General features: G+C 41.5%; 1 protein-coding gene across 3 annotated transcripts in view; it reads right to left on the reverse strand.

Annotated features, from left to right (window-relative positions):
• The window catches only part of LOC139635958 (E3 ubiquitin-protein ligase DTX4-like), a 32066-nt gene that overhangs the window by 8662 nt on the left and 11183 nt on the right, over window positions 1-12221 (reverse strand). For all 3 annotated transcript variants that reach the window (XM_071503569.1, XM_071503567.1, XM_071503570.1), the window contains exons 3-4: window positions 9022-9236; window positions 8024-8910 (exon numbers count right to left, since the gene is read on the reverse strand). In XM_071503569.1, coding sequence (XP_071359670.1) covers window positions 8024-8910; window positions 9022-9236 — 1102 coding nt within the window. The remainder of the gene's footprint in view (window positions 1-8023; window positions 8911-9021; window positions 9237-12221) is intronic.

The raw sequence follows: 12221 nt of genomic DNA on the forward strand, positions 1-12221 counted from the left end.
TGCCTGCAAAGTGGGAGGAGTTATTTTAGGTGCACGATTTTTGTTCATGGATAGTGTTGAGTCCTGAAAACACTCAAGGTTCATAATCTCTTTTCATCAGGTTGTTCCTAATTTAATTCATGATTATTTTAATAATCACTTTGTGCTACTTCTAGAGTGTATTTAATTAGGTTTTTGAGTCACTGCATGTGTTTTGACAATATTTACCATTTTAGAGATTTTTGGCTTGTTAGGTAAAAAAAGGTTTTATATTGAAAGGTTGTATCATGGATTGTTTATTTCTTGAAGTAAGGTACTGAAAAAGTATTGTTTTGGTATCAGTGTCAAAGGTCAAGTATTGCTTTGGCGCTGGTACCTAAAAGTGTGGAGACTATATAAAGTAAAAATAGTTTGTTTAACTAATCATTTAACTAATTACATGGCCACGTATCTATATATTTATTTCTATATGTCACTTTGGTCCTCCATAAAACATGCAACAAAAAAGGAGGAAGTATTAGTGGAGAAACAAGACAACAGGGAGCTCTGATAGAAAATGAGTCAAATTAAGAAGAAGCAAAAGCCTGAGACCTTTTAAAGAGGAAGATCCCATCCCTGCCTGGGGGGGATGGCCTGAATAGGACTCCAGTCTTTTGACCCCCAGTGACCTTACACCCCCCCCCCTCCCCACACACACACACACACACACACACACACACACTCCCTCAGCTTTGTCTCACATACTCCCTCCACCCCTCTTCCCTCTGCTCCTCCTATTCGCCTGGGACATCAGCTGGACTTTCTCACACACATATTGTCACAAACGCTCAAAGCCTCTCTCTCTCTCTCACACACACACACACACACACACACACACACACACACACACACACACACACACACACACACACACACACACACACAGTTTTTCCACAGACAGCTTCATGATGTTTCAAACAGATATTTGTAGATAGATATAGATCAGATCCATGCTTTCATGTTGTTGATACCAAATTCTGTCCCTATCATCCGAATGTTGCAGGAGAAATTGATACCCATCAGACCAGGCAATGTTCCAATTTTCTATTGTCCAATTTTGGTGAGCCAGTGCAAATTGTAGCCTCTGTTTCCTGTTCTTAGCTGACAGGAGTGGCACCCAGTGTGGTCTTCGACTGCTGTAACCCATCTGCTTCAATGTTTGATGTGTTGGGCATCCAGAGATGCTCTTCTGCATACCTTGGTTGTAATGAGTGGTTATTTGAGTTAGTGTTGCCTTCCCATCAGCTCAAAGCAGTCTGGCCATTCTCCTCTGACCTCTGGCATCAACAAGGCATTTTCGCCCAGAGAACTGCTGCTCACTAGATACGTTCTCTTTTTCGAACCATTCTCTGTAAACCCTAGAGATGGTTGTGTGGGAAAAATCACAGTAAATCAGCAGTTTCTGAAATACTCAGACCAGCCCATCTGGCACCAACCACCATACCATGTTCAAAGTCACTTAAATCACCTTTCTTCCCCATTCTGATACTTGGTTTGAACTTCAACAGGTCGTCTTGACCATGTCTACATGCCTAAATGCATTGAGTTGCTGCCATGTGATTGGCTGATTAGATATTTGCCTCAAGGAGCAGTTTAACAGGTGTACCTAATAAAGTGGCCAGAGAGTGTATATATGTGTGCACGTGTGTGTGTGTGAGAGAGAGAGAGAGAGAGAGAGAGAGAGAGAGAGAGAGAGAGAGAGAGAGAGAGAGAGAGAGAGAGAGAGAGAGAGAGAGAGAGAGAGAGAGAGAGAGAGAGAGAGAGAGAGAGACCACTGTGTGATCTATCAGCTTTATTGGGAATTCAGCTGAATATGTGAGCACATAAATGTGAAAGAAGACAAGCAAACACATAAAGGCCTTAAAATGAAACACTTTAGTTTACAACAGTTTTCAACTTATCCTCAATTGTGCACATTGTCTGTACATGGTCCAGCCATTTACTATTTTGACCTGGTCTTGTCTTGACTTCTTTCTGCTCTCTTCTCCTGCCCCTCTCTCTGCTTTCCATACTTTTTTCATGCTATTCCTTTCCTCCTTCATATTTCAACATCTTTCTTGATTTTGAAGTTCTTGCTGTTTTCATCTCTCTTTCTTTGATTCCTTTTAGGCTATTTTAAACACAACTATCCCAGTTAGTAAAGATGCCTTACTTTAATAGCATTTATTCCAGTAGTTTGATTACTTGTGTGGGTGCCATGTGGTGGAAAACCCCTTCATATAGATGGCTCTGCTGATCTAACAGCATATTAAAGATGTGAATATTTTTTGGGTGGGGGAGAGTAGACAATGGCACTGGTCTAGTCAGTATTGTTGCCACCCTCAGACAAAAACAATCCTGAGAAGGGGGGTGGGGTGTGTGTGTCTGTGTGTGCGTGTGGACAGTCTCAGACTTAGACAGTGCCCGAGACAAGGGCTGATGGGAATGGGGCGGGGGATACAAGACAAAGAAACAAGTCAGCAAACTGTTGAAGACAGATCACACAGTGGTGCAAGAAATTAGGATAACAAATGCGCGCACACACACGCACACACACGTTGTCCTCTCACTCTCACTCTCACTCTCACTCACTCACTCACTCACTCACTCACTCGGTCAATACGACCTTCTGAATTTCAAACCAAGCATCTGAATGGGCAAGAAAGGTGATTTAAGTGACTTTGAACGTGGCATGGTGGTTGGTGTCAGATGGGCTGGTCTGAGTATTTCAGAAACTGCTGATTTACTGTGATTTTCCCGCACAACCACCTCTTGGGTTTACAGAGAATGGTCTGAAAAAAAAAAAAAATATGGCCTTGTTGATGCCAGAGGTCAGAGGAGAATGGCCAGACTACTTCGAGCTGATAGGAGGCAACACTAACTCAAATAACCACTTGTTACAACCAAGGTATGCAGAAGAGCATCTCTGGATGCACAACACATCAAACCTTGAGGCTGATGGATTACAGCAGTAGAAGACCACACCGGGTGCCACTCTTGTAAGCTAAGAAAAGGGAGGCTACAATTTGCAATTTTCACCAAAATTAGACAATAGAAGATTGGAAAAACATTGCCTGGTCTGATGGGTATCAATTTCTCCTGCAACATTCGGATGATAGGGTCAGAATTTGGCATCAACACCATGAAAGATCCATCTGCCTTGTATCAACGGTTCAGGCTGGTGGTGGTGGTGTAATGGTGTGGGGGGTATTTTCTTGGCACACTTTGGCCCCTTGGTACCAACTGCGCATTGTTTAAATGCCACAGCCTACTTGAGTATTGTTGCTGACCATGTCCATCCCTTTATGACCACAGTGTACCCTATCTTCTGATGGCTGCTTCCAGCAGGATACTGCGCCATGTCACAAGGCTCAAATCATCTCAAACTGGTTTCTTGAACATGACAATGAGTTCACTGTACTCAAATGGCCTCCACAGTCACCAGATCTCAATCCAAGAGGGCACTGTTGGGATGTGATGGAACGGGAGATTCACATAATGGATGTGCCGCAGATGTCTCTGCAGCAACTGCGTGATGCTATCATGTCAATATGGACCAAAATCTGTGAGGAATATTTCCAGCACCTTGTTAAATTTATGCCATGAAGAATTAACATTTGACATTTTGGTCAAAGGTGCGCTGACCGTTGCTCTCGCAGTGAAACGCCGGAGGAGAGGAAAACGTGCCGGTGCGCTTGCGCGTCTCCGCCGGCGCGGACTCCGCACACACCGCTCCCAGGTATCTTTCTCTCCAAGGTGCGTTCACTGCCCAACAAGCTGGCTGAACTTCAGCTACTGGTGCAGAAGAAAAGAGACTTTTCTTCATCTTCCGTTCTGTGGTTCACGGAGACGTGGCTGTGTGGATCGGTTCCGGACTCTGCGCTGGAGCTGGCCGGCTTCCAACTCTTCAGAGCGGATCGCGACACAGAGCTGTCCGGCAAAACGAAAGGTGGAGGAATCTGCTTTTATGCTAACAGTGGCTGGTGCAGAGACGTGACAGTGATCCTGCAGCACTGTTCTCCTGACCTGGAAACTTTCATCATAAACTGCAGGCCCTTCTACTCCCCCCGTGAGTTCACCTCATTCATCCTGGTCGGTGTTTACATCCCACCACAGGCCACAGCAGATACTGTGTGTGGAGCGGACCAACCCGGACTCCGTAGTTATTGTCCTTGGTGACTTTAACAAAGGTAACCTCAGCCACGAACTGCCCAAATACAGACAGTTTGTTAATTGCCCGACCAGAGAGGGGAACACTCTGGACCACTGTTACACCACAATCAGTGGTGCTTATCACGCCGTCCCCCGGGCTGCACTGGGCCACTCTGACCATGTCATGGTCCACCTGATTCCCACATACAGGCAGAAACTAAAACTGTGTAAACCTGTTGTTTACAAGAACCTCCAATTGCACCAATCACCAGAACAAATTCCTTGTATGTGGAAACATACTTGGCAATAAAACTGATTCTGATTCTGATTCTGATTAAGGCAGTTCTGAAGGCAAAAGTGGGTCCGGTACTAGCAAGGTGTAACTAATAAAGTGGCCAGTGAGTGTATTCTATATAATATAGTTTTACTATCTGTCAACAGTATTATGCTAGCTTACATTCGACTCGAGCACTACAATTACTGTTGGTTGGCAACACTGTCAGCTGCTCCAGCAATACCATAATCGTAATCATCCCGATTTAACTCCTAAATTATTCAGGGTTGTTCCGATGACTCTGCAAGCAGTCAGGACGTTTAAGACTGGATCTGTGAACCTCTCACCAGATAATCTGGGCCAAACATCTGTACTGAACAAGGTCCAGGACCAGATTGCTCCTCCGGTTGTAAGGACAGGGGTGAATTGGGGTTGAATCCTCCAGAAAAACTCTGGTTGTCTGAGCCTGTCTTAATGCAACCCAAACTTTGGTTATTCAACAAAGTTACTATGGAGACCAACAATGAGGCTCTGAGGGGCCTGGACTGCTAAGCCATGGTGGTAGAGAAGAAAGGAGAGGAGCCAGGGAAGGAGAGGAGGGGGCAGGGTACAAGCGACAGAGGTGGGGGGTGGGTGGTGGGCTGCAAGTGGTGGGGAGTGAGGGAGAGAGGTATGATGGGTGGGGGTGGGTTGGACTACCAAGAAATCTACACCATTTCATCTGACCTTGTTTTCAGTTTGAAAGTGATTCTCTGAAACAATCCCATTATTGGCCTCTGGTGGTAAACTACAACTGAAAATACATCACATCCTGTGCAATGGGAGGCTTTTTCACAAGAGAATTGAAACAAACACTTGCTGTTTAAACCACCAAACGGGAAAGCTTTCATGAAATGTATTTATTCACTGTTGTATGTCATCATGGAAAGTTGGAAAATGTCACTACCGAATCTATTTTTCTTTCCTGTTGCAGTACTGAGGAATCTGATTAAAGACAATGACTTGTGACTAGATGCTGATTAAAATAAGCCTCTATGGGTAAATGAGCAACACTTTCCTCTCAACGGTATGACTGTGACGGCCTGGGGCCATATGTGTTCTCCTGGCTGGCTTGATGTCTTCTGTTTCAGGTGTTTGGCCTGCCCCTGTGCTTTCTTGCTTGGTCTAGTATGCCTTGGGCCACAGCCAAAAAGTCTACTTTCCTAATAATTTTCCTTGACCTTATGATGTTTTTAGGAAAAGACAACTGCAATGCCGAGATAAAAACAAACAGGACTGAAATGTTGAAATAATGGAAATAAAGATAACATGAAAGGACTACACAAGTAAAGAAAGTTGATCCATTAAAATAATAATTAAATAAAATAAGGAACTGAGTGGGGTCAGAATAAATTATATTCATACATAAGTATATAGTTTGATATGGGTGCTTTTGACATTTTCATACATTTGTTAAGTGGAAAAAATGTATGTTTAGTGCTTTGCACAATGGGAGGAGATTTAGTGAAATGACATTTAGTGTTTTGTTATGATGATATTGTTAACTAGAAATCTGGACAGATTTGAAAGAGAATTAATCTATATTTATGGATGAAGCTCAGACAAGAATTTCCATATGTTTTGGATCGCGTCACAAACACAACACAGATGCTCTGTTGTTTCTATATTTATGTGGGTTGGCCAAAGTTATGGTGTATCCAATACATCCACAGGTGTGTCGCTTTAAATGTTGCTGCTGCAAGGAATTGTGGGACAGCATTTTCTCTTTTCCTTTTGTCAAGGAAGGGCCAGTATTTTCTATGCTAAAGGAGATAAGATAGAAAGCACTGAAGCTCCTTTCTTTGTAATTTTGAAAATTCAAGCAAATTTTATCATGGCTGTTGCTCAGATACTTCCAGGTCATTTCATCCAGTTAGGAACCTTCCTAAGCAAAAAAGACTTTTCGACTCCAGCCTGGCTTCCTGGTTCCTGGGAGACTCAACCTACTTTAGATGGCTTAGTGGCCACACCTGTGAGGGAAAGCATAAAAGCCAGGCTTTCTTGGCCCTGTGGAGCCCCTGACATTTTTTCTCTTTGTGGTTTTTGTTTATCATTAACACTAATTTCGCACACACAGCTTTTCCTGCATCCAACACCCCCACCACACACTGACAACTGACCTCACATCCCATAAACTTTATTTGTTATTATTTTGAATTAAAAGAATTTGCTTTAACTAAAGCCTACCTTGTGGACCACCCTTAATTGTTATGGCTTAAATGATCTGGTCATAGCAATGACTGTGAAGCTGGAAGCAGCAAATGCAACAAGTCAGCACTTCCTGGGTTAAACTGAAGAGTTAACAAGAGTCTGAAGCCATAGCAGTTAGCAGTTCTAAAGCTGTGCTTTATGCTAAAATACAGTACGTTCAGGATGTTCATCATCTTAGTTTAATACAATATTTCCTGAGAAACTGATGAAAAGTGTCGAAATACCTCCCAATGTTAAGGACATTGGCTTAAACAGTTGTGTGAAATTAGGAGTGGACCCCTCACAAACCTGCTCTCTTCTCCGAGCACTGAGCATTGAATATGCATAAAATAGCTTCAGCAACAATGGCATACACACACGCGCTGACAAAGACACATAGTTCCCAGGAATCTATGTCTATAGTTACAAGGTCAATTTACCATTTTTTTTTAAATCAAACTTTATTTGGCCTTACTTCAATTTTATGAAGATTCTTTTTATTTTCATTAATCTACATTTACTATTACTTAAATTTTAAGGTAACTAGAATTTCGTGCCTGCTAGTACTGGTGACACAAGACATATGAATAGAGGGTAGGTGCTACGGAATCTCAATTGTCTCAGTATTTAAATTATTTTTCACCTTCTGTCTGTTAATCTGTCACCTTCACAAGGAACTACATAAGGAGCTAATTAACAACATCACTTTCACCTCTTAAGAGTATTTTGCTCAACATACCCACTATTTACTTAGCATTTTGACATAAAACAAATTAAAAAAAAAAAAAAAAATGAATGTGAATTTGAAGAATCACATCTTTGAAATCATGTCACTTACAGGCAATGCAGAGTAACAAACATGACTCATTACAACACTATCGAGCATCTATCAAAGGAATTTATGAGGATTTTATGTATGCGTGTTGGTATGTGTGTAGATATTTAGTGCTGAATGGCCAGGTGTGCGTACTTGTAACAGTTATTTTGGCGTGTTTGAACATGTACATGGGCATTTGCAAATGTCAGTGAGCAAGGACACCACAAAATATTGCTCAGCATTTATATTTAACATGTTGAATAACTGTTGAAATCTTACTTTAGAAACGGCCAAACGGAGCAGGAATATTATGAATCTTAGCTCTTATGACATTACAGTTATTTGTGATGTTTATTGTGAAAATTCATATTACAATACAAAAAATAATAAAACAAAAATATGGTAACTTTTGCAGCCCTACAGTGCATTATCATCACCTTCATTTTCCTCAGATCATATGCATACATATAAAAGGCTTTTAATGAAGCTACTGGTACTGTGTGTGTTTTTTTCACAGTCAGAATATGTGGTTTGTGTATGTGTCATTCACTTACCCTGATGCTATGAGTGCTCTGGACTGGGCCATGGCAATCCTCTGTAATGCTGGTCTGCTCAGCCCGGCTAAGCTGGATCTCTGTGGCAATGGGGCATGGCACATTGTCGCTGTAGATGACAGCATGTGCTGCGGCTTCATCACCACTGGCGATGGAGATGGCACTGGAGAAGGGGGTGTGGTCACACTGCTGGCGGGGGTAATTAATGTGCCAGTTGGCACCAACTCATTGGCTGAAGATGAGGAGTGCTTAACTGGAATGGATGGAGGGTTCAGATTTGGGTTGGATGATGGCGGCTGAGGAGGTGGTAGGGATGGGGGGGGTGGCCTTATGGAAGATGAGGAGATACCCAGAGAGGATGTGCAAGTAGTGAGGGCAGCCAGTGACTGAGCAAAGAGCTGGGCGTTCCTTCTCGGAGAGGCAGTGTTTTTGGAGATAGCAAGGCCATGTGGCAGTGTCTGACAGTAGTTGGAGTTGGAATTCTGAGGCTGTCCCCGTCCCAGGGTGGCTGATTTAGATGGACTTAGAGGTTTTGAGGCTGAGTTCTTAGGCCGTTGCATGGTTAACGAACGTCTACCTAGAGTCTGTATCCCTGCTGACCCCCCCCCTGCTCTTCCTGTATTAGTCTTCACAGTAAGGACCAGCATACACTGCTGGCAGGAACAAGGCTGGCCCAGTCCAGTAGCCAGTAAGCCTCCATTAGGATAGACAGAGCTTCCAATCCCCATACTGGCCCCTGACACTCCAACACCCAGCAAAGCCCCTGTTAACCCTCCACTTGCTCCTACACCACCTCCTTTGGGTACAGGGAGAGGACCAGACACTAATGGGTAGGCAATGTCAGCACGCCTCTGGATCCTCCGACACCTCTGGCTTTGCCTGTTCACCTGCAGGAGCAAAGAGAAAAAGATGTTTAAGATGTTCTGGTGTTCCAGCCTGTTATTTGGTGTTTGGTATTTGGTTCTGTCACTGATCTCCATGTGAAGCATTAAACAAACCTGTGTCATGTTCTGAAAATCAATGAAGTAGCAGAAGCCGAGTGGTGTCAGGTCAAGGCAGGGCTGCTGGCGGTTGTGGCCACTCTCGATGGCAATGGCCACCTCCATGTCGTAAGGCGTCCATGTACCTGCATCATTTTCCCACTCCCACTGCCAGCCCTGACCTGGGGCTGAAGCTGGATCATAAAAACTCCTCCGCACCGGACGGATGGTTCCTGAAAAAGATGTAAGAGGAAAAAGTTCTACTGCTTGACCAGTACAATAGTAAATAAAAATAAATTAATTAAAGAACATAACCAGTCATTAAAGATAGTAATGCCCAAAGAACAAGTACAGAACCAACAAAAAAGGATAAAAAAAAAAAAAACGAGAGGAATGGTGTGGTCTTTCCAATTCAAAACAATGTTCATTTGAATGATCCGTTATCAGCTCAAGCCATGCACAAGATGAGCAAGAAGAAGCTGATCGAAGAAGAAAACCTGTGTACTTGTTGGTCCGTTCTTAATGTAAACATTAATATTTTTAATACTGCACCAGGTTAGAGGTACAATTTACAGCATTAGTTCTGAGAATCTCATTTATATCCAATATCTCTAACTGAATATATTGATAAACTGACTCTAATCTGAAATTGCATTGAATCGGGAACATGTGACAGTGTTGTAGTGCTTGAGTCCAGGACTAGATTTGGGAAATCAGTGGAAATAATCAGCCCTAGTGTACATTACTGAATGATGAGGAGGATCATAAGCTCATGGATCATAAGGGGTTAAGCCAAGCCAAAGACTCTGGACAAACTTAATCACATGCAGTAATAGCCTGCAGCTCACAGAAGCTACATAGACAACGGCTGAAATCACCCGACTGTCACACAGAATCTAAGCAAGAAAGTAAAACAATAACGCACCTCATCTTCAACAATTACCATTTCCTCCCTTGAGTGAGACACTTCATTGTCAACTGTTACATATACAGATCACTATTCTGCAAAATGCTTTATTGCAATTAAATAAGTATCTGTTTTACATGTTTCTATGCATTCTCTGCTTGTAATGACTTATGCTATATCTAACATTCTAAAAGATATAGCTCCTTGCTAAAATGGCTATGGGTGCATCTGCAAATAGAGCTTGCCAAGACTGCCATAGCTGCAACATATACTGTATGTATCCACTGACTGAATAAATCATTCCTAAGAACAATTCTGAAATTTAAGTAGATTTTGCAGTGTTGATGGGAAAGTTTGTTGTTTTCTTAAACTACAAATTATTACATTGCGTTACATTACTCCCAGAATTACATATAAAACGTCTAAAGTTCTTTAACTTACAATGCCAACTCTACCTTGAAATCCCTTTATCATGCATTTCAGTGTGATGAAAATTAAATCAAATCAAATCAAATCAAATCAAAGTACTTTAATGATCCCAAACTGGGAAATTGTTGCGTTGCAGCAGCAGCATAACTTACAATATGTACAATACGATACAGAAAGTAACAAAAAAGAATGTACAATATTTCAATAAGGGCACAATAAGGGCTGTTAGGGCTGAGAGTGTACACGCTGAGAGTGTAAAATTAAGTAAACAACTAATTTAAGTAAGTAATTTAAGTAATTTAAAATGCTGCAAAAAATATGAGTTAGTTGAGTTTCTATTACCTATCAATAAACAGCCTCCCTGCAGGAAGAACAGAGATGGGGAAGGGGTATGAAAAGGCACTTGAAAATATGCTTATGTAACAACTAATGATGACAGAGCCATGCTGTGGCCTTTCTAATTGGATGGATTATTTTCATCAAAATACTTTGGTGAGTGGGTAAACATATCCATTAACATAGAGTCATGGATGGAAGGAGGGATACCAGTCTCGTTATTCTAAGCCCTGCAGAGTGGTGAGTTTAATAGTTTGAAGAGAACTTCATCCATTTTGCTCTTTATTTCAAATTCATATAGTATCATATCATATACTTTTATTTTGACAGTCCAATATGTCACTGAAAAAGGCACCACTAAAAAAAAAAAAAAAAAATCTGAGCACAACTGAATAAATAATCAAAAATACAAATAAATAACCAGAACACAACAATGCCTCTCTGTCTCTTAGTGGGACAGACGGGTGGGGGGAGGGTATCTAAACCAACCAGCCAGAAACTACCTCTGTCTCCCGGGGTAACGACCTATTCAGTCAATGCCAGGACAAGGAGAGGAAGGCATATGTGTGTGTGTTTGTGTGTGTTTGCGTGTGTTTAGGGGTGAGAGAGAGACGAATACAAAGAGGTGATATTGGTAGAGGAGCGTGGGCACATCAAAAGGACGGGGTTCAATGAATGGGGAGATAGACAGGGAATAGGTGAATAATCAAACTGGAGTAGGAGTAGTAAGTAGGAGGACAGAGTATACATTACGGCAAAAGACAGACAGATATGCAGAAATGATATACAGTAAGACAAAGATTTTAAAAAGTGCAAGTAAAAGTATATGACCCTATCCTACTTTCCAACTCTCAGCAGGGAGCACTCAACCTCCTGATTACTATATATGTAATTTCTCTCTCAAGCTGCAGAGTGAGTGAGTCCATTCTGTGATAGCGGACTGAAGCAGTTCCACACACAGTTCCCACCATGACCAAACTATGAAATCAAATAAAGTTTCCATTAGACATTTTCTAAATTCAAAGTAAGAGAATTTGCATTATGGAATAATGTAATTTACTCAAGGTTTATTTATTCCACAATGGACACAGCATGTCAAATAAGTCATATCTTTTTACACTGACATATAAACTTTGAATCCTTCAAAATTATAAGATTGTCAGGACACAACCCAGGTGTGTGGAAAGGATGCACACACACTCACACACATATATACATAAAAAAAATTGTGATAAAGGATTTTTATGATATGACAAGGACAGGGAATGATTGTTCAAAGATTCTTCATGGAATTATTAATTAGAATTTTTATGCAGGCCTCTGTGTATTCAAAGACTTGATTTTGAAAATGAAATATATGCATTTACCGAAAGTGAAAGAAAATAGACTTCGGCACCAGAGAAAATTAAAATAGAATGTTGCTAAAACTAGAATTACCGCCTCAAGATTATATGCCTCTGCAACTAGTTTCATATTATATATCCCTGTTTATCAAGAATAATAAACCATTTGTTTGAAATGTCGTCACAATTGCTATGTGAATTCT

Source organism: Trachinotus anak, unplaced genomic scaffold (assembly GCF_046630095.1).
Source record: "Trachinotus anak isolate AG129_WGS33_773 ecotype Australia unplaced genomic scaffold, CSIRO_AGI_Tana_v1 ptg000019l, whole genome shotgun sequence".
NCBI lineage: Eukaryota > Metazoa > Chordata > Actinopteri > Carangiformes > Carangidae > Trachinotus > Trachinotus anak.